The following is a 23,629-nucleotide window of genomic DNA, read 5'->3' as shown; positions in this document are numbered from 1 at the left end:
TAAACTGTGATCCCTCGTTCTGCACTTCCCCAACATTGGAAACAATCTTCCTGTATCTAGCCTGTCCAATCCCTTTAGAATTTTATACGTTTCAATAAGATCCCCCCTCAGTCTTCTAAATTCCAGTGAGTATAAGCCTAGTCGATCCAGTCTTTCTTCATATGAAAGTCCTGCCATCCCAGGAATCAATCTAGTGAACCTTCTCTGTACTTCCTCTATGGCAAGAATGTCTTTCCTCAGATTAGGGGACCAAAACTGCACACAATATTCTGGGTGCGGTCTCACCAAGGCCTTGTACAACTGCAGTAGAACCTCCCTGCTCCTGTACTCAAATCCTTTTGCTACGAATGTCAACATACCATTTGCCTTTTTCACCTACATCAGTGAACTAACTCCACCATGATGGTCCCAAGCCAGGCTGTGAAAGGAGGACGGTTGGTCATGAGGTTAGCAACCCCATCCTGTAAAAACTCAAAGCTACAGAAACACCAACAGAAGCTCCAGGAATCTCATCCCTGGGAGAGGAAAGATCTTCGCCTAGAGACCTGGAGTAATTTGAAAGACTGGCCTAGGACAGACGACTCTGGCGAGCTGCTGTTGGTGGCCAATGAGCAATGGACTAAGCACGCATCCTTAAGGTGTCAGTTGTCAGAGAGGGGTAGATGTTATCACCAATCCACACTGACTGTGGTTTCCTGATGAGAAAGTCAAGAATCCAGTGGCAGCTAGAGGTATAAAGGTCCGGGTTTTGAAGCTTGTTGATTTGTACTGACGGAGGATGATGAACAGTGAGCTGTAATCGTTAAATAGCAGCCTGATTTAGGTATTGCTGTTGTCCAGGTGGTCCAAGGCTGAGTGGAGAGCAGTGCAATTGTGTCCGCTGTAAATTGGAGCAGATCTAGGTCTTTACTCAGGCAGGAGTTAATTCAAGCCATGACCAATCTCTCAAAGATAAAGATCAGCTTTATTTGCCACATATACATTGAAATGTAAAGCAAAATATTTTGTGTCCAAGGATGTGCTAGGGCTAGCCTAAAAGTGTTCCTATGCTTCCGGGGCCAGCATAGTATGTCTACACTTTACTTGCCTGTACATTTTTTTAGAAAGTGGAAGAAACCTGGAGGAAACCAACCCAGTATTTCATCACAGTAGATGTGAGTGCTATTGCCATTGCTTCTGCAGGAGGTCTGATTAAGAAATAAGCTTGCATTAATATTGAGATGTAAATGTCTACAAATAGTGAGATCTGGAACAAAAAAAATTAAGCTGCTGGAGCATATGCAGGATTCAGCGGGTCAGGTAGCATCGGTGGTGGTAAGCAGTAGTCGACTTAGAAATGCATTGACTTTATTTCTTACATGAGGAGTAAAAATCTTTGTTTCTGTCCTAATGTGCAAATTATAGTAATTTGTAATAAATAGTATGTACAGTAAGATATACAACAGAACAGTCAATATAGCTTAGAAATACAATTGTGTCATCATGAATTAATCAGTCTGATTCACTTGTGGAAGTAGCTGTCCCAGAGCCTGTTGGCCTGGCTTTAATGCTATGGTACCATTTCCTGGATGGTAGCAGCTGGAACACTTTGTGGTTGAGGTGACTCAGGTTCCCAATGACTCTTTGGGCCTATTTTAGGCACCTGCCAATGTAAGTGTCCTGAATAGTGGGAAGTTCACATCTGCAGATGCGCTGAGCTGGCCACCACTCTGCAGAGTCCTGTGATTGACTTTGGCTCAGCAGATGCTGTCTAAACCACTGAGTTCCTCCAGCAACTTGTTTTTTTACGCAATAATATTGCATTAGTATAGTAGTTCAAATATATTATGCAAAAAAAGTTAGATTATTCCTTCCCGATGAGCTTAACAAATTCTATGCATATTTTGAACAGAAAGGGATTGCTATGTTAGCTCCCACTCCCAACAGCCTGCAGTGCATCTGAATGTACATTCACTGTTGCAAATGTAAGATCAGTCTTTTGGTGTGAATCAGTGGAAAACAACTGGCTCATATGGAGTCCTTAGCCTTAATCTTAGCGCTTGTACAGATGAGCTGGCAGAGGTATGTGCAGACATTTTTAACCTCTCCCTGCTTCAATCTGAGTTTCCCACCTGCTTTAAGAAGACCACCATCATCCTCATAGCTAAGAAAAACAAAGCGCTTTAATGACTACCGCCCAGTGGCTCTGACATCTGTCATTATTAAGTGCTGGTTTTGGTATGCATTTACCCCAGCTTCCCAGACAACCTTGACCCAGAAGTATTTGCCTACCAACAAATCAGGTCTTTGACAGAGGGTACTTCCCTGACCGAACTCTCATCTCTAGAGTATCTAAACAGTAAAGGTTCATGCATCATGTTTATTGACTACAGCTCTGTCTCCAAAACTATAATCCAAGCAAACTTGTCACCAAGCTCCAAGACCTGGGACTCAACACATCCCTCTGCAACTGGATTCTTGACTTCCTGATCAATAGATGGCAGTCAGTAAAGTTAGGCAGCAATTACTTGTCAATACTGGAGCTCCGTGCAATTGTTTCCCCAGCCCCATAACCTACTCCCAGTACATTCACAACTGTCTGCCCAGATTCTGCTCTAACTCCATCTAAAATTTTGCAGATGATACCACCATAATGGGCTAAATCTCAAATAACAATGAGTCTATTTAGGAAGGAGGAAGAGAATTTAGAAACTTGGTGTCATGACAACAACCTTACCAAAGCAAAAGAGTTGGTCATGAACTTTGACTTCAGGAGGAACATGATACATATATTCTTATCAACATCAACGGTGCTTAAATTGAGAGGGTTAAGAGCTTCAAGTTCCTAGTTGCGAACATCACTAATAACCTGTCACTAATAACATCACTAATAACATGTAATAAATTACATGGACGCCACAGCTAAGACAACTCAACAGTCCCTCTGCTTCCTCAGAAGGCTTAAGAAATTTGGCAAGGCCCCATTGACCAACACCAATTTTTATTGGTGTATCATGGCTTGGTATGGGAACTGCTCTGCCTGTGACTGCAAGAAGTGTAGAGAGTTGTGTACACAGCTCAGCACATCATGGAAGCCAACCTCTCCTCTGTGTACTTTGTCCTGACCTCTTGCTGCCTCAGTAAAACAGCCAGCACTATTGAAGAACCCTATCCACCCTGGACATTCCGTCTTCTTTTCTTTCGACTTGGGCAGAAGATTAGAAACGTCTGAAAGCATGTAGGCCTAAGACAGGGATCAGCAACCTTTACCACTGAAAGAGCCACTTGGACCCGTTTCCCACAGAAAAGAAAACACTGGGAGCCGCAAAACCCGTATGACATTTAAAATGAAATAACACTGCATACAACGTTTTGTTTTGCCTTTATGCTATGTATAAACAAACTATAATGTGTTGCATTTATGAAATTGATGAGCTCCTGCAGAGAAAACGAAATTACATGCAACAAAAACATTTTGAACTCCGAAAATAAGACGTTGGGTTGAAGGTTACTTTCAAGTAAAATACTCAACGTCTATTTGAGTCCTTCTTGTATTTATGAAAAACGCCAAACTTAAATTTGCCGCCAGCAGCAAACCAAAAATAACGTCAGCCAGCTGTCAACCTGAAAAATAAAAGGACTATTTCACTGAACAATGAAAACATATGAATATACGTAAAATAATAGGCAATTAAAATATTTATCATACTTGGTCAGGTTGACTCACACCTGACAATGCAGTCGTATTCAGTAGGGATGGATCGATGCTTAGGGGAGTGACCGGGAAGGATAATGTGTTTTTTTTTCCTCTCTGAACTCACAGAAGCGTTTCCCAAACGATGTTTGCATTGCGATGATTGCAGAATGTAAATACTCCGAATTTATCATGTCGTGACCTTGTTTGAACTCTCTCAAATTGGGGAAGTGAGACAATGTGCCTTTCTGTAAATCTCTGGCAAGCACTGTCAACTTGCGCTCGAATGCCAAAACATCCTCCAACATGTGCAGGGCTGTACGTCCTTTCCCCTGAAGAGCTGTGTTCAGGTGCGCTGTCATGTCCACCATGAAGTGTAGCTTTTACAGGCACTCTGGCTGTTCCAGCTCAGGAAAGGTGAGCCCTTTGCTGCCTAGGAAAGTTTTCACTTCTTCCAGACACGCGACAAAGCGTTTCAGCACCTCCCCTCTGGACAGCCAGCGATTTAAAAACACGTTGTAGCGGTGTGCTACACGCAGTCAGTAAACTGCAGTCAAAGATAGCTTTATTCGAACTAAACAGCCTTGCTTTTAAGCCTCCCTCAACCCACCCCCCATGGGCGCGGATGCTGCAAAAGACACGTACTCACAAACCCCCGTAGGCTATCTCCCTTAGCCTGAACGCTGGCTAATTGTGAGCCGGTTTGGATGTGTCAGGAAATGGGTTGCCACAATGTCTTATTTAGATTGTACAAGATCACCATAATCTTCAAATTTAGAATTACATTTCAAAAACTAACAAACCAACATAAAATACATTTTAATTAAATACTGACCAATTATTTCCCAAAGCAACAGGGAGCCGCAGCACAGACGTAAAAGAGCCACATGTGGCTCCGGAGCCTAAGATCAGCTTCATCCTCTCTGTTATAAGAATTAAGTGGTTTTCGAGTACAATAAGAAAGTTTTGCCTCACCTGGAATAACTGTTTGGTGCCCTGTATGGAGGTAAGGGAGGTGGTGAATGGGCAGGTGTAACATTGCAGTTGCTTGCCAATATGTGCCAGGTGGTAACTTAGTGCGGGGGTGGGGTGTGAATGTACAAGGCATTCACAGAGGCAATGATTGCTGTGGAAAGTGGAGAGTTGTGGTGAAGTGTAAAGACATATTTGGTGTTAGAATCCCCTTGAAGGGGGCATAGGTTGCAGAGATGTTGTGTTGGATTTGGAGGCAGGGTAGGAAGAGGTATAGTTAAGATCGCCATTCGGTAGGTTTATAGAAGATGTCAGTGGACAGTTTAGAGCTTCTTATAATGTGCTAAAGGAAAAACAAATTGGATGCCACATTTAGAGTGTTGACTTGGTGAGAGGGCTGGTTATTTGTTTTGAGTTTTAACAACATTACTACCTTTACTGGTTTTCAGTTCTTCTTTGATAATCTTGTTATTGTTATATGAAAAGTTTGTTTTTGTATATGTGTAATCATTGCGCTATGAGCATTATTGATTTATTGGACTACCTTAAAGCATTTTGTTTTAATTCACAGAATGGATATTGATGGTAATGTTAAGATCTGTTGTCCTTGAGAACGATTTAATGAGTTGCTGAATCAAGTTCTGCAGCATTTGTGGACTTGTAGAATTTTTACCTATTAAGAATAAAATAAAAGAGTGATGATCTTTTTTTTCAAGTCTGTAGTTGGAAATTAAACATGCTTGCTGTTCTTGGTCATCATACCATTAGAGCTTATGTATTTTGGGAGCTGTTGTAATGGTAATATCTGATTGGTAACGTAGCCAGGTGGTTTGTGGGTGGAAGATGACTATGTTTAAGATGATGAATAGGGGTCCAGATCATAGGGAGTGCTTGGCCAAGCATTTTGAGAGTTCTTGGAGCTGTGGACATCCAGACAATTTGATGACATTCTCTAAACTTTAAGATATGGGAGGTGAGTCACTAAAATACTTAGGCCCCTAACCAGTCATTGTTTTCATCTGAGACCAGAAAGACAGCAGATGTTGGAATCTGGAACAAAAAAAATACACAAGTATCTCAAAGGATCAAGTCACATCTGTGGAGACAAAAGATACAAGTCATCATCTCAAGGTCTTGTGCAATTCGATGCTTTGGATCAGACTGTGTATCAGGTTGACTGTTTCCATAGATGCTGCTTGACCCACTGAATTCTTAAAGCATAATTTTTTTTTTCATTAGGTTGTTCTGGTAGTGTTAGTTCTGTGATCAGTAATTCTCCCTTCATAACCTAAAGATTTTTACTCATATGCGAAGGATGTAAGAAATCAGTTTTAATAATAATTCAGTTTTGAAAATTTGCTTTTGCTTAATGAATTTTGTATATTCCCTATAGACTTAGGATTAATGGTTTTAGAAGAAATAGCTTCTAAACTGCTTGCCACACCATTGGAAAGATGTAATTCTTCTGGGGAGAATACAGAGGAGATCTATCAGGATGTTGCCTGGACTAGAGGACTTTAGTTTTCTGGAGAGATGGGGTAGGATGCATTTGCTCTGGAGTGAAGGAGGTTGGGGGGTGACCTGATAGAAGTATAAAAAAATTAGGAGTGATATATACAGGGTAGGTACTAAATATTTTTGCTTACAGTTGTGTAAACGAGTTCATAGATTTAAGGTAAGATGGTGACAGTTTAAAGTGGATCTGAGGAGAAAGTTTTTCACACACAGTGGTTGATATTTTGAACATTTTTCCAAAGAAAGTGATGCAGGCTGTCGAATCACAATGTTTAAGCGATATTTAAACAGGCATTTGAATAGGCAGGGCATAGTAGGATATGGATCCAAATTGGATTAGTATAAGTGTGCATATCATTCACTGTAGACAAAGTGGATCGAAGGGTCCAGTTTTGTACTATATAACCCTCTGACATAATAAGGGATAATAAATAATGGAAAACAATGAAATGGGTGTGTATTTGAATAAACATTTTGGTTCTCTTTTCACAGAAGAGGATACAAATAATGCAAAGGAATGGTAGGGAACCAAGAATCTAATAAAAAGGAGGAATTAAAAATAGTGTTAGAAATAGTGCTGGAGAAGTTAATAGAATGGAAAGCCCATTTATCCTCAAGATCTAATAGTATTGCAGGGCAGTAAGAAAGGTAGAGATGGAAATAGTGGATGCATTTGTTGTCAGTGTACAAACTTATGAAGATTATGGAAGAGTTCCTTCAACTGGAAATTGGCAGATATAACTACACTGCTTTGAAAAAGTGGAAAAGGGAAAATGGGGAGCTGCAGATCAACCAGCCACATCATTAGTGAATATATCGTTCTATTAAAAAGGAAGAACACTTGGAAAATATCAGCAGGATTAGACATGGTCAACGTGGCTTTATGAAAGGGCAATCACATTTGACAAACATTCTTGAGGAATTTTGGAAGATTGGAAGGTATGTGCTGAAGAGGGGATATACCTACCAAAAGGAATACAAAGAAGATTCATCACACTGATTGTTGGGGTGACAGGATTTTTGTATGAGGAGAGATTGGTTTAACTAGATTGGTAATTAGTGAAATTTAACTGAGATCACATTAAAACTTAGAAAATTCACAGCCACATAACTTGAATGGCTAGGAGAGTGGAGACTCGAATGAGAACTCAGAATACAAGATAGGGCAGATTTGAGACTGTGGGAAGGAAGAGCACCATAATGAAGTGATAGGCAGGTGAGAGGAAGAGGATGGATAAGAGGGGAGGCAGAATGGGAAATGAAAAATGAGAAGGAGGGGGAGAGAAATACTGGAAGTTAGAGAAATCAGTGTTCATACTGTCAGGTTGAAGGCTATGCAGATGGAAAATGAGGAGTTGCTCCTCCAGCCTGAGAGTGGCCCCATTGTCGCATTCCTCAAATTGTTGTACAGGTAGAGTTTAATTCTAGACTATCTTTTTCTCAGTTTGACTTTCAGGATGTAGATTTTTCACCCGTTTCTTGAAAATGACTGGATTGACTTACCTGGGAGTGGGAGCTTGGGAGGAGACTGAACTAAATCATCCATTTGGCATTTCGGACTGTAGATCTTCATAGATATGTTAATTTTATCCTTTACACTTGCGTTCAGGGCTTTTCCTTATTGAGATGGGTAAATTCTTGGAACTACTTCTTCTCCTAAGCTGATTAATTTTCTACTGGATGCAGCAAGAATGCAGAGTTTTGATTGTAGAATTATGGTATTTAACTTTTTCCTTTGACTGATGGTTTCATTTAGCAAGCATTTAGCGTTTGAGTTAGCGTTACAGATAGACACTGTAATTTTAGGTCCATTGATGCTGATCAAAAGCATTCATTGAACCAAGTTTGGTCCCCTGGTTTGATGGTTTTGGTTGTATTACAGAGAAGGTTTGTCATAAAATTGTCAGATTATTTTTGTAGATTAAGGTTGCATTACTACTATGGCCAGCAGTGCTTCATGGATTTCAGTTTGACTTGCCAATTTTGTATCTAATGTATTTAGTATGATAGGGCTACATAGCATAAGAGATCATAACATAAGAACGTAAGAAATAGGAGCAGGAGTAGGCCATCCGGCCCATCTAACCTGCCCTGCCATTCAATAAGATCATGGCTGATCTGTCCGTGAACTCAGCTCCATCTACCTGCCTTTTGCCCATAACCCTTAATTCTCCTACTATGTAAAAACCAATCTAACTGTATCTTAAATATATTTAGTGAAGAAGCCTCAACTGCTTCCGCTTCCCTGGCCAGAGAGTTCCATAGGTTCACCACACTCTGGGGGGGAAAAACAGTTTCTCCTCAACTCCGTCCTAAATCTTCTGCCCTGAATCTTGTGGCAATGTCCCCTAGTTCTATTCTCACCTACCAATGAAAACAACTTTCCTGCTTCTGTCTTATCTATCCCTTTCAAAATTTTGTATGTTTCTATAAGATCCCCTCTCATTCTTCTGAATTCCAGAGAGTATAGTCCCAGGCAACTCAATCTCTCCTCATAGGTTAAACCCTTCATCCCTGGAATCAACTGGTGAACCACCTCTGCACTGCCTCCAAAGCCAGTATATCCTTCCTCAAGTACAGAGACCAGAACTGCACACAGTACTCCAGGTGCAGTCTCACCAGTACCCTGTATAGTTGCAGCATGACCTCCCTGCTCTTGAATTCAATCCCTCTGGCAATGAAGACCAATATTCCTTTTGCTTTCTTAATAACCTGATGTACCTGCAAGCCAACTTTTTGTGATTCATGAACAAGTACTCCCAGGTCCCTCTGCACAACAGCATGCTGCAATCTTTCACCATTTAAATAATAATTTGCTCTTCTATTATTCCTTCCAAAGTGGGTGATCTCACATTTACCAACATTGTATTCCATCTGCCAGACCTTGGCCCACTCACTTAACCTATCTGTATCCCTTTGCAGACTCTCCACATCCTCTGTACAATTTGCTTTTCCACTCAGTTTAGTGTCATCAGCAAATTTTGCTATGCTACACTCAGTCCCCTCTCCCAAATCATCAATGTAAATGGTGTCCTTGGTGTGAGAATAGGACTTAATTCTGATGATGCTTGCTCTTTCACCTATCATAATTAATGCACTAAAAATCAGGAAGACTAAGGAATTGATTGTGGACTTCTGGAGGGGGATGTCAGGAGAACACATCATTTTTGTTTGAGCAGTCAATAGTAGAAAGGGTGAGCAGCTTCAAGACCTCACAGGATCTATGCCGGGCCCCACACATTGATGCAATCACAAATAAGGTATACCAGCAGCTATACTTTGTTTGGAGTTTGTTGGCATTTGGTATGTCACCAAAACCTCAAGTAAAATTTATGCAGATGTATGGTGGAGAGCATTCTGTCTGGTTGCATCGCTGTCTGACATGGAAGCTCCTATGTACAGGATTGAATCAGGCTGCAGAGGGTTGGAGACTTAGCTTGCTCCATCAGGAGCACAACCCTCCCCACTATTGAGGACATATTCAAAAAATGGTGTCTTCAGAAGGCAGCATCCGACATTAAGGACTGTCACCATCCAGGAAATGCCCTCTTCTCATTACTACCATTGGGGATTAGCTTAATCCTCTGCCTTTGCCTGTCTATCCCACTACAGAAAATATCTTAGTCATAAATTTTTTGCATAATTTACTAGATTTTGATTGTAACTTATTGTAATCTTTATGTCTTACACTGAACTGCTACCTCAGAACAACAAATGTCATGGTATCTGTTGATAATAATAAACCTGAATCTGATAGATCATTCTGTTGGGTTTTTTATACATTAATTCTTGCACTCTGATTTTATGAAACAGGAAAATGACATCTTTTTGGGTTGGGAGAAAGGAACATCCAAGAAATGGGGAAAAGGGAAAAAAAAGTGTTCAGACCTGAGTCTTGAGGAAATGAAGAAACAGGCTGCTGTTCAGTGTCTGCGTTCTGCCTCTGATGAAGTAAGTACAACTGCAAAACCAGCAATCTTAAGAAAATTGCCGTGAGAGCATAATTTTGAAAGAAACATTTTACTTTTATTCTGCTCTGCTCAATTTGAAGTATTTCTTTCTTAAATGCACACACAAAAACAAAACAGGAAAGAGAAAGCCACATGGTTCTTTTGAATTTGCTCTTATTCAACAGCTGATCCTCTTACTTCTCTATACCATTTCAAACCCTCTCCCTATACCTGTTGATGCTTCTTGTGTCCATCTCTTAATTTATATTTAGCATTTGAATCTTCAACATCTGAGGTAAAGAATTTCATATTCACTACCATCTGAATGAATAAAGGTTTCGCTCAGTCCTTGAAGCTTTCCCCTATATTGACACTGTGATCTCCTGTCATGATACCATCTCTTGCCCATCTGTTTGTATAAAAATCCCCTGTATATTTGCTTTGTCTTTTAAAGCAGAATTTATTCAATTTATGCTTTGTTAACCTTATAACTGATAGGAAACATTTAAATTTTTTTGGAATCTTGAGGCAATTGTGATTGAAAATTGTATTAAACTCTGAAATGCTTGGATTGCAGGGACTTATTTAAAATTTTATTTTTGAAGAGCTCTGTTAATATCTATTGTTAACCATGATAATAATGAGATAGAATGGAATCATAAATTAAGTAATCTCCCAATCTTGTGATCCCATGATCACTTAATCAGCTGCTTAAAAGGAGCATGGTATTTCCTAATTGTAGCAGGAAAAGAACATTATCAATCAATACTTGTTAACAAAACATTGACTTTGGACATTATATATTTCACAACAAAATATGGAGAAAACCTTTTCAAATCCCAAACAGATTTTATTCTGATACTTAGTATGTTTCAATTGCTTTTCATTTTATTATTTTCATTTTAAAATTTGAATAAATTATCTGTGGGACTTATTTGAAGGTATTGGAAAGAAAAACAATTAATGCTCCATTTTTGTTGTTCATTCCCTTATATTCTGGTGAATATTTTAGTCATCCTCAAAGTGTTGGCTGGGAGATACTGGATGGTTTTCATTTAGTTTTCCTATTTACTATAATGTGCAGGTGAATAGTTTTGTTTTTGAACATTTGGATAAAATTGAATCATGATTTGTTTTCTTCTAGTCAAAGTCCTATAATTGTGGTGCTTTTTTTGTTTTCTAGAATATTGCAATATTTTAGTTTTGTCAGGGAGATAAAATTCCCGTTTGAAGGTGATTTGTGAGAGACAGTTTCATTCTTGTTTATATTCACCATGTAGTATTCACTGTGAAAGTGAATAAAATTTTCAACTTGTACTCTGTCCAGATAAGTCATATGTATTTGAATTTGCCATGATTTAAGGAACATCAAAAAATATAGTGTTTTATGTATACCCTTTTGCAACTTTTAGACAACCCAAAGCATTTCACAAATTCTGAAACACTTTGAGAGCATAGTTAGTATTGGAATGTATAACATGCTGTCATTCTGATTGTAACAGAAGCACTTAGACTTAAATATTTTAGACTCAATGCAAACTGCAGCCTTAGGGAATCATTCTGCTTTAAGATACTTCATGTGGATTGGCAACTGATCTTCATAACAGCTGTTTAATCTGCTTCTGACATTCTTCATGTTAAAGGCATTTATCTGTCATGCTGCACAAGTGCTATCCTTGATCAAGGGCACCACTGGATGCAGTGAAGCACAAAAGTCAGACTTATCCTACACCCAGAATTATGCCTTGATAAAGATGTAAGTTTTGTTGTGATAGACATGCTTTTTGAATCCTTGTGTTATTATTTGCATTAATTGTTTTCTTTTAGCATCTTATATATGTACTTTTCAGGTTTACTTAATTGTGTAAGCACAAGGAGGAAAATAATTTGTTCCTTGCATTCACTTTTAATTGTAACCACCAAATTCTCAGATGGTTCACCCGCTTGGATTTTACGGGCTGACTGTTACATTGTGTTTTAATTTCTTTTTGGAAGTTTTAAGTCAGTGAAATATTTTGTTTATCAAGATCTTGATCACCCTTGATTTGGTTTTGTAAGGTCTGAGCAACTCCTTGTGTGCTTTGGATTTCTGTTTAGCTGTTGGAATTTTGTGAACATGGACAATGAATTTCACAGGTTCGCTACCCTCTGGCTAAAGAAATTCTTTATCATCTCTGTTGTGAATGGATGCCCCTCTATTCGGAGGCTATGCCCTCTTGTCCTTGAGCCACCCCCCCCCCCCCCCCCAATGTTGGAAACATCCTTTCCATGTCAACTCGTGTAGGCCTTCCAATATTTAATAGATTTCAATGAGATCCCCTTCATTTTTCTAAACTCTAGTGAGTATAGGCCTGGAGCCATCAAATGCTCCTCGTACATCAATTCTATCGGTCCTGGGACCTATGCCTCCAATGTGTTGATGCAAATGATACATGTTACTATGTGTTTTGTTGTTTCCATGTGTATGTGACAAAGTTAATATTTTAAATCTTTTTAAAAGATCTTTGCTATCTTGTGCAGCATATTTTCTTTATTGTCAACTCTCTTTTGATCATCCTTTCTTTGCTCCTTATTTTGGCTTTTTGAACAGTTACTATTTTTCACAATTAAGGCCTCTAATTTGATTGTTGAAGAGAATCGAGCCATAATTTGAAATTACCAACAGGTGTGAATTATAGATTCCATTTTGAAATCAGTCTTCTTTGATTCGAGGTCTTGTAACTGCAGCATGGCAGTGATTCATGTCACTTATCATTTTAGCTAGAAGCATAATCAATCTCCTGCAACGACTTCCAACCTTCTCATACTTTCACTTCAATAATTCTAATGGAGGACATATTTTCATACCATGTTTATTCTAAAGTTCACTTCACCAAATTTAAAAAAAACAAGTGAAAATGGATATTCTGTGCTCTTTTTAGGTTAGCTTTGAATATTTCTGTTCCAGTAAAAATTAATGTAAATAGGGTTGAGCTTGGTAGCTCAATCATGCTAATATTAACATTTTTTTAAATGAAATTTGTGCAGTAGTTTCAGCTGTGGACCTGTTGTCAAGGTATGGCAATGCACCCCCCCTCCTTACTATTTGTTTAAAAGGAGTTGAGAGGGCAGGGATAAAATGCTTGTATTTTACCGCAGAGTAATCTCCCAAGGCATTTTTGTGTCATTGTAGTACCTCAAAAGTGTGACTGCCACAAAGCATGGAGCTTCTGCATAAATATTAATAGATTTAATATACTGGTTCTCTACCCTAAAATGAATCATTGTATTCAAGAAATATGGGGTGGCAAGGTAGTATAGTGGTTAGCACAGCACTTTACAGTACCAGTGACTTGGGTTCAATTTCCGCTGCTGTCTGTAAGGAGTTTGTGCGTTCTCCATGTGATCACGTGGGTTCCCTCCAGTTGCTCCAATTTCCTCTTACAGTCCGAAGATGTACCAGTTGGCAAGTTAATTCGTCATTGTAAATTGTCCCATGATAGAACTAGGTTTAAATTGGGGGAATGCTGGGCAGTGAGGCTCAAAGGGGCTATTCTGCACTGTTTCTCAATAAATAAGAAAGCAACAAAATAGGACATATCTAAAAAGGCAGACAAAAATAAATGGATTATACAGGGAAAAGAAAAAGCTAAAAATAGAAGTTGCAGTTTCAAAAAGAGTACTAATCTGCATGCTTTTGATGAAAAATGTGATCATGATAAGAGTGACACAGGACTGTGTAGCCTAGGAGTTCAAAATGAGTTTGAATGGCATTTCAATGATACTGAACTGAAGCCAGCAGATATCCAACAAAGAACTTATCTTGGAGAAAAGATGACTTCCGTAGGAATGACATTCATAACAATGAAATACAACAACCAACAAGCCCCATTGTGGTAAAAATGGGAAGCCCTGCTTTATGGGGCTGTGATAGACTTTGACAACTACACATTGATTGGAGATTCATCTAACATTTGCATGACGCATCCCTCCTGCAACAGAGACAACTGAAAGTGAATTGAAGGTACAGGATGATGCCACAGCAGTGTTTAAGGATGGCATTGGAAGACCCACATATCAAGGGTGAAATTGTTAAATGAAAATGCCACACCCAAGCTTACAAAGCTCATCCTGTTCCTTATACCTTCTGTGATAATTATAGTGAGCTAGATCGCATGGAACTGAAGTAATTCTTTCCATGACCAGGTGGCACCCATGGGCAATGCCAGTTGTCCTAGTAAAGCCAAGAAAAATGGATATGGTAGGATCTGTGGGGATTTTAAGTTCCCTGTCAACTTTGTACTGAAAGTAGTTTGATGCCCTGTGTGCAGGATAGAGGATATTTTTGCAAACTTTTCTGGAGGGAAGCACTTCAGCAAAGTGGAATTAGCTGAGGCCAACCAACAGGTGGAAATGGAAGAAAAGTCCAAAGTGTTTCTCACCATAAGCACTTACAAAGGGCTTTCTCGCTATAATACTTATTTTTGGAGTAGTATCTGAACCTGTAGTCTAGCAGAAAGCTATTGACCATGTGCTGTGAGGTTGCCCAGACACTTAGTGTTACCTGGATGACATCGTTTTTACTGGTGAGAATGACGAGGAACATCTCGAAGATCTCAAGACAGTGTTTAAAAAAAAATTAGAAGATTATGAGCTTAGATCACGATGCAACAAGTGTGAATTCTTAAAACCAAGCATCCTTTATTGTGGTCACACCATTGATGCACAAGGTTTACATAAATGTGCTGAGACAATTCAAGCAGTGATGGATGCCCAAGGCCAAAGGACATGTCACAGTTGAAGTCCTTTTAAAGATTTGTCAATCACTTTAATAGGCTCTGGCCAACCCTGCCTACTGTGCTCTACCCTTTGATCTCATTACTGCAGATCGGGAAGAAATGGGAATGGACAAAACAGTGTGAGGTGGCTTTCAAAAAAGGTAAATGAAATGGTAATGTCAAACACTGTACTCACACATTTTGATCCACATTGTCTTGTGGACAATGTCAAAGCTTGTCTATGATGCTTTGCCTTCTGCTATAGAAGCAGACTGAAGTGAACGTCACTAGTCTTAAGTAAAGCATTCCTTTAACATCGCAGAGAAAATAAGTGCACAGATTTACAGAGGCCTTGAGTCTGGTTTGAGCTGTAAAGCGTTTCAACCTGTATCTGTGTGGGAGAGTGTTTACCCTCATTTCTGACCATCAATCACTAGCATCCATTGTCAATCTACAGCTGAGACAGTTGGGGGCTCATCAAACAAGAAGGTTTGATGTTTCACTCCTCAGCAAGCAGTTCTGGCAAGGGACTACAGAGGTGATTGAAAGTGAGTAGTTGGAAAGGTTAAGGACAGAACAGTACAACTTTCCTACACAGTGGAGATTGTCTGGAGGTGAGAAATTGATCACTTGAGGAGAGCAGAGTCAATTGTTCCAGAGAAACATGTCCAGAGCAGTCAGAACCACTTCCTGTAGTCCAAGAATCAACTTCTACAACCACCATGGAGGAAGCCCCAGAACTGGAGATTGTTTCACAGCAGAGTGACCCACCTTGTCAAGAAAGTCATTACCCTACAAGAGTGAGAAATTCTCCATATACATTAAATCTGGAGGTCCGAATGTGACAACTTAAAATTTACTATGCTATGGATGTCTGTACAGTAGTTGTATTTTGTAGTATGCTGTGTATGTAGTTGAGATACATTCCACAATGAGTTGGAGTTTGTAGTTAAGCAGGAAAAAAATGTTGAGTATTTAGTATTTCAGTAACATCTGAGTAACGTTGTTAGTATGTAAATATTCTGCCATGAGGAGGTACCTGGGAACCCTAACTCGATTGCTACTTTAACTCCATGATTCTCTCTGCCACCAGCAATGGATCCATCCGATACTTTATCTTCCATCAGATTCATACTTTCAATGATGATTCTTCACCTTTCTCATGTACATCAAGGATCAGAAGAATGCCTGTTTACAGACTATAGAATTGGCCATCTCGAAAGCTGGTAGGCACAGACCTCCCAAGACCGTGATCCCTTGCTGCCAACCTTAATGGTTCTAACAGTTCCAAGAAGATAGTGAAGAAACTCCACTACCATCAGTGTGAGTTCCAACAGAACCTTTCAAAATACCTATTGTGCGACCTCCAACTCTGACACCAGTCTGGACCTTGATTGACAGCACCTCCAGGCTGGGGCTTAATGTGCTACCACTGGAGCCCCAGTCTCCCCTTCCCCCACCATCACTCTGCAATCTTATGTCTCAGGTTCCACCGTCAGCTCTTGGGTCCTCAGAGACTCCATCTTTCTCCCGCCCCACCTTCCCTGAAAACCCTAACCCTCTCCTTAGACACCACCAACCCTCTTCCCCCCTCTGATCCCAGCTGTATCTGTGCTGGGTCTTCACTATTCCCTCTGACCTTCCCCTTTCTGAGGTAGAATGTTCTGTACCCAGTAAGGGCCTTACCATTGTACCTCTGCACCCACACCTCAGTGAGTTCTGTGTCCGCCATGACTATGATCTCTTCTTTTGGGAGGTTGCTGAAGAGATAACAGAAGCATTGGTCATGATCTTTCAAGAATCACTTGATTCTGGCATGGTCCCACAGGACTGAAAAATTGCAAATCCAGTCTTTAGGAAGGGAGGAAGACAAAATAAAGGAAATCATAGGCGAGTAAGCATAACCTCAATGGTTGGGAAAGTTGGAGACTGGATGAGGTTTCAGGATACTTGGAGACTAATGATAAAATAAGTCAAAATCAGCATGGTTTCTGTGAAGGGAAATTTTACCTGACAAATCTGTTACAGTTCTTCGAGGAATTAACATGCAGGGTGGACAAAGGAGAGACAGTGGATGTCATTTACTGTACTTGGTTTTCAGAAGGCACTTGATACCACACATGAGGTTGCTTAACAAGATAAAATCCTATGGTTTTACAGGAAAGATACTGGCATGGATAGAAGAATGGCTGAAAGACAGGAGACATCGAGAGGGAATAAAGGGGGCCTTTTCTGGTTTGCTGCCAGTGACTAGTGCTGTTCCTCAGGGGTCAGTGTTGGGACTGCTAGTTTTCACATTGTTTGTCAGTGATTTGGATAATAGAATTGATGGCTTTGTGATAAAGTTTACAGATGATATGAAGATCAATGGGCAAAAAAAGTGGCAGATGAAATACAATGTTGGGAAATGTACATTAATGCATTTTGCTAAAAGGAACAAAAGTGCAGACTATTGTCAAAATGAGGAGAAGGTTCAAACATCAGAGGTGCAGAGGGACTTGGGAATCCTTGTGCAAGACTCCTATAGAAGGTTAATTCACAGTCTGAGTCTGTGGTAAAGAAGGCAAATACAGTGTTGGCATTTATTGCAAGGGGAATAGAATATAAAAACAAGGAGAAATGCTGAAGCTTTATAAGACAGTGGTCAGGCCGCACAGAGTATTGTAAATAGTTTTGGGCCCCGTAACTCAGAAAGGATGTGTTGACATTTGACAGGGTCCAGAGGATGTACACAGGGAAGATTCCAAGAATGAAGGGGTTAACATATGAAGAGCGTTTGGCAACTTTGGGCCTGTACTCACTGGAACCTAGAAGAATATATGGGGATCGGCTTGAAACCTACTGAATGTTGAAAGGACTGGATAAGGTGGATGTGGAGAAGATGTTTCCTCTGGTTGGGGTATCCAGAACTAGAGGGCACAGCCTCAAAATTGAGGAGTGACCTTTTAGAACAGAAGTAAGGAGGAGTTATTTTTTAGACAAAGAGTAGTGAATCTGTGGAAAGCTGTGCCACAGACTGTGATGGAGGCCAAGTCCATAGCTATATTTAAGCCAGAAGTTGATAGTTTCCTGATGGGTCAGTGCATCAAAGAACATGGTAAGAGGGCAGGTGTATAGGGTTGAATGGGATCTGGGATCAGCCATGATGAAATGGCAGCGCAGACTCAATGGGCTGAATGGCCTAATTCTGCTCCTATGTCTTACGGTCTTTATATCTATTTCTTTGCCAAGGACTCTACAGCCCAGTCTTATTACCCCTTTTCCCATTTTCAACCCTCCTTCTTTCCTGGATACCCAGCTCTGGTCTGTTTGCTCTGGATTTTTCTATTGCTAACTGTTGGCGAGACATCAACTGTCTCGACATTACCACTCCTCTCTCCAATTCTAACCTCACTGCTTTTGAATCACTGCTCTCCACTCTTTCCGCACTAATCGTAACCTCACCATCAAACCTGCAGGTAACAGGGCTGCTGTAGTAGTTTGGCAGACTGATCTTTACCTTTGTTGCTTGGTTTTCCAGCATCTACAGATTTTCTCTTCTTTGTAAATGTGTTGCTTGATTAAGCATACTTTATTTTCATAATTCATTACAGGTTATATGTAAAAGTATGTGAATGGCTTGTGTTATTACATCACAACGTCATATCTGAGGGCCTCACTAAAGAAAGCAAACTAAGATCCCTTAGTCCTGGCTCTGTGTTTTCCTTTCAATGAGTTTTATGTTTTGGAGATCAAACATAACACTTGCACATAACACTTTCAGGTCTAAACCAGTCTCAATTTGCCTCCTGATACATCTTTTATTTGTTCAACATGATTTTCCTCATTAAATTCATCCCAAAAATCAATTTGTGTAGCATTAAATCACTCTTGATCTTGTTCGCTCTATAGCTTTGTATAAATTTCCATTTTTGAAGATACTTACATCGAAGATGGATAAGTTATTGATTGTCACTATTAAAGGCAGTACCACCAATCTGCTTATTATTTTTTTTCAGTCATTCGTGGATTTGGGCAACAATTTATGATGGGTATTTTCAGTACACATTGAGAATAGCAAAAGCTAAATTTTTGTTTTAATTCACAGATGAGTGAAACAATTTAGCTTGTATTTATGATGGCTAGAATTCGATTAAACTATTGAATTGCATGTCAGCTTAGTCAGTGTTTCCCAACCTTTTTTTTAGCCTAGTGCCCTCCTAAAGCACTTTCATACTTACCTTCAAAGCACCTTCATATTTGCCAATGCCCCTCTTAGACACAATATACTTTCTGGCACCCTCATGGTGTAAAAACATGTCTACAATATGCTAATGTGAGAAAAATTATTCTGTTTTAAATTTCTGTCTTTAAATCAAGCTTGCACACAGTGTCAATGTGATCCTTGAGCTTAGTGGTTTCTAGCAAGAGTTGAAATGTCTGGTTCAAGTTGTGACAGCAAAAATTCCTACACATTCTTTTTCAACAAGGTAGGAGGACGGAAATGCAATGAAGAGCACTTTAGCTCTCTCCAAAGACCAGGAAATACAGTGTAGACACACACCACAAAAGCCAACATTCTTGAAAAGCATTTTTGCTTCTTTATCATTCTAAATTTTAATAATTTCTTCTTGCAAGCTTTCTTCCTGTTCTTCCATCGTGCAATGAAATGCATTAATTACCCATTTTGGAATTTCCAGATCATTCAAATCCTTGAACACATCTTTAAAGTCCTCCTTCAGTAACTGCAGGTGTAAGCAGTACTCTTGCAAATCATTGTCTGAAAGAGGGTTCCATACTTACCATGCAGGGAAATTGTGAGAACATTCCTCTCCCAACATTTTGCTAATATATTTCCAACTTTCGGATAAAAATAGATATTGCATTTTTTGCCTGGATTAAATTGAAATTCTCAACCTGCTGTTTCATATTTAGAATGTTCATTTTGTCATACAGATTGGCTAGGTATACCACATCTCCACGTAGAAGTTCAATCTTGTTTCTCAAGCTCTTGGTAATTTTGAGCAAATTTCAACCATGGTGTCAAAAAGGTCAAAGAAATGTTTTAAGCACCATTTTAACAACCCATGCACTTCATTGTGAAGAAGTAAGTGTTCAAACTTCATCATTATCTTAGCATAACTGCCGAAATATTCTGCTGTTTAATGGATAAGTTTAAATTTTGTTGATCGCAGATATTACTAGAGTTATGCTTGAAAAAAGTCGCTGGCTGAGGTTTTCGGCTGTGAGATGCTGATGATGAATTACACAATGGATTACAAACTGACTGGGAATTTCTTTTTTCATAAATGCCTCTAAACCAGCTTGGTGACCTGTCATATAAGGTGTTCCACCTTTTGCACAAGAAATCATGTTCCTAATCGGCGTAATTTTAACCTCAATATATATTTTGAGCTTGTCGTAGATTGTTGTCTTTAACTTTTTGCGTGTTCTGGTGACGAGTACTCACCACCTGCAGAGCTATGGTTCTTCTTCTGTTCCAGTGCCTCATCCTATGTTTGGAAGTGTCTGCTCTACTAAAAGTTAGTCAGGTCTCATGCCTCAAGTTAGAGTGTTTCCACCCTCTTTCCCCCCCCCCCCCCCCGATGATTTCTATTTCCACAAACTTCCCTAATGTCCCCATAGGAGAGGTAGCCCCAACCCCCAGACCCCCAGTTGGGAATCACTGAGACACGTAAATTCAGATGTTTTCATCAATAATCGCTGTACCTCTGCAGGAAGCAAAGGATGGTGGGGATGTGTGAAATCTGACTCCGAGTGGATTTTCTAAGTTTCAATTTTTATCATGGGTTTTCCATTATAAAAAATATTGATGCTAGATTTTCCCCTCTAAATAGTTTCATGCATTTCATCTTGTAAAGCAAGAGGTAGATTATTTTCTATAGGAAGTGAATAGAATGCAGAGGACTTTTAATTAACAGATATCCTTAGTTTTGCTCAAGATAACTCATTTAATTTGGAGTAGTTGCATTTATCCCTCTGAAAACCATTGATGTTGTTCATTTATTATACAGGATATAAAAGACTGAATGTTCAGAGGAAGATGGTGTGCAGTGTTTTCTGATTACTGTCAGATATCTGGGGAATTCTACAGTGAATACTTATGGCATGATCTCAGTCCTTCCAGATTCTGTCATAGATTTTAGGTTAGCTCATTTTCATATTCAAATTGTGTATAAAATGCCTGCTGATACTTGTGGAACACGTGAAGTGGGCATCAAAAGGTAGTTGGAATAATATGTTGAAAAGGAGCCTGGTACACCAACAGGTAAAAGCTATTGTGTCTTAAAGTACATGAGCAGAAAACTTGCACAGCATACTGCTACGACAGTTATATGGAGCAGAAAGCATGCTCTGCTTGAATTTTGAGGCCAGGGACCTGTCAATAATGTAGCTCTTCGTGAACAGAGCTTCAGTGAAAGGGGAAATGAATGGCCAAGCACATTAGTTATGACTTTGCAACTTCTGTAGTTAATGTGTCAACGGATTAACACAGCAATATTTGTAGAAAACAAGTGTTTTAGCATCCAATTAAGGAATACAATTTAACCAACCGCTCTTGGAATAACTAATGGTTTGGCATACTCTACTGTGGTCTATTTTTGGCACAACTGGCCGCACTGAATTGCTGTGACTCAGTATGCAGATTGTCAGCTGATGTTAGTGATGTAAGAGGAAATGCAGTGTATAGAACCGTCAAACTTTTACCTGGTAAAGAAGGATGGTAAGATTAATATTTCTTTCCTTTTACTTCTTTTTCCCTTTTTCTCACACACATTGATAATTCTCTGTCTACTTTGTTAATCTTCTGTAAACAAGCAAGTAATGCTAAAGAAGGCATTGATTTTGTTTTGTATGCAATAAACAAACTGCTGGAGGAATCCAGCAGCTTGAGTAGCATTAATTGGGGGGTTGGGGGGGGGGGCGCATGTTGGAGGAATTGCTGACATTTCAATAATTTTGAGGTAGGTTCTTGACCTAAAACATTGGCAATTTCTTTCCATCCACAGATGTTGTTTGACCCAGCGAATTCCTCCAGCAGTTTGTTTATTTATTTGCTCTGCATTGTAGCATCTGCAATCTCTTGTCTCCTTTGTAAAGCTTTGTACTTTAGCAATTCAAAAGTGAATGTTTGTCTTAAAATTTTAAGCTGATTTTCATCTTTTGCTCTTGATGCTGCATAAATTATGATCTATTGCACTTGCCGATATTTCATTATACCCAACTTCAGTATTAATTCTTTATTGCCCAACAGTGCTGGACATAGTTCTTAAATGTATTGCAGTTTCTCACTTGAAGAAACAACAGGTTTAAAAACACTGGATTAAAAATTCTATTTCATATTTTTGAATGTTTTGGTTTTAATAGACTTTGATTTAATTATGTAAAAAGTCAAAATTGTTAGTTATATTCATAACATGACATTTAATGTGTGTCCAAACATTTCTTTCAAGGTTCTGGATTACTTTGCAGTCTTCTCAATATAAAACAAAAATAAAATTAAAACCCAACCAGAGCACAGTCAATTTTAACCTGATGCAGCCTGAGTATTCTTATTTTTTCCACTCATGACTACCCAGCCATCTGTAAAAGCCTAATAATGTCAAATTGTGGCGACGCACTTTCTGCGCAGGCGAACCGGCTCACCAATAGCCAGTGCTTGGGGGGAGACTTTGGTAATGCACTGCTGATGTCATTTCCACCTGGAGAGGGTGGGCACTAGGGATTAGATGCCAGCGCCACAAAGTTTGAATAAACTAGTCTCGAAACGACTTACCAACTGTGTGTCGTTATTTCAGCGCTGTGTGTAGCACATCGCTACATTGGTGACCCCGATGGTCCAAATGGGATTTGGATCAAGGATGACCGACTCTTCATCTGTTCACGCAGTTTCACTAAAACTGCCGACTTTCTGGACGCTGCAACCTTGCGTGTGGTTTAGCCAAGCAGAAGCTCAGTTCCAGATTTGGCAGTTATCTTCTGATTCCATGCGTTCCTACCACGTGGTGAGTGCCCTTGACCAGGAGACGGCCGCCCAGGTTGCGGATTTCATACAGTCGCCCCTGGAAGAAGGCAAATATGAAGCATTCAAAGAGCTGCTCATTGGGACCTTTGCCCTCTCACGGTGTGAGCAGGGTGCCTGCCTGCTTCACCTGGACTGTTTGGGAGACAGACTGCCATCAGCATTGATGAACGAGATGCTGGCCCTGGCTGAGGGACACAAGCCCTGCCTCATGTTTGAGCAAGCGTTCTTGGAGTAACTGCCGAGGACATACATCTGCTGCTGGCCAACGCAGATTTCAGCGCCCTCCGGAAGGTGGCGGCTCGGGCAGGCGTGCTGTGGAAAGCCAAGAGGGAGAGCGTGGCGTCCGTCGGTCAGATTACCAGGCCACGTGACCAACAGCGGACCAGACCAGGCCCAGCAGGGGGGCGCACACAACACAGAGGCAGGAGTGAGAAGGCCAGTGAAAAGTGGTGTTTCTACCACCAGCGGTGGAGCACAAAAGCCCGCCGTTGTCACCCGCCCTGCAAGGGCCAGGGCCAGCTGCCGCTAATGACTATGGCGGCTGGCCACCAGGACAGCGTCTCGTATGTTTGGGACAAACAGTTGCCCCTTAAATTTGAGGCTATGCCCTCTAGTTCTGGATACCCCCACTGGAGGAAACATCCTCTCCACATCCACCTTATCTAGTCCTTTCGACATTTGGTAGGTTTCAATGAGATCCCTATGCATACTTCTGAATTCCAGTGAGTACAGGTCG

The 23,629-nt window shown here is 40.0% G+C and overlaps 1 protein-coding gene across 5 annotated transcripts in view; it reads left to right on the top strand.

Moving 5' to 3' along the window:
- kiaa0232 (KIAA0232 ortholog) overlaps positions 1-23,629 on the top strand; it is a 133,869-nt gene that overhangs the window by 52,367 nt on the left and 57,873 nt on the right. For 4 of the 5 annotated variants that reach the window (XM_059965242.1, XM_059965243.1, XM_059965244.1 and 1 more), the window contains exon 3: positions 9,974-10,111. In XM_059965242.1, the coding sequence (XP_059821225.1) occupies positions 9,974-10,111 (138 nt within the window). Of the gene's footprint in view, positions 1-9,973; positions 10,112-21,543; positions 21,592-23,629 lie in introns of those variants that run through there. The other variant, XM_059965245.1, reaches the window with a different exon arrangement.

Source organism: Hypanus sabinus, chromosome 3 (genome assembly GCF_030144855.1).
Source record: "Hypanus sabinus isolate sHypSab1 chromosome 3, sHypSab1.hap1, whole genome shotgun sequence".
NCBI lineage: Eukaryota > Metazoa > Chordata > Chondrichthyes > Myliobatiformes > Dasyatidae > Hypanus > Hypanus sabinus.
The sequence above is the reverse complement of the archived record's forward strand: the minus strand, read 5'-3'. Positions and strand labels throughout refer to the sequence as shown.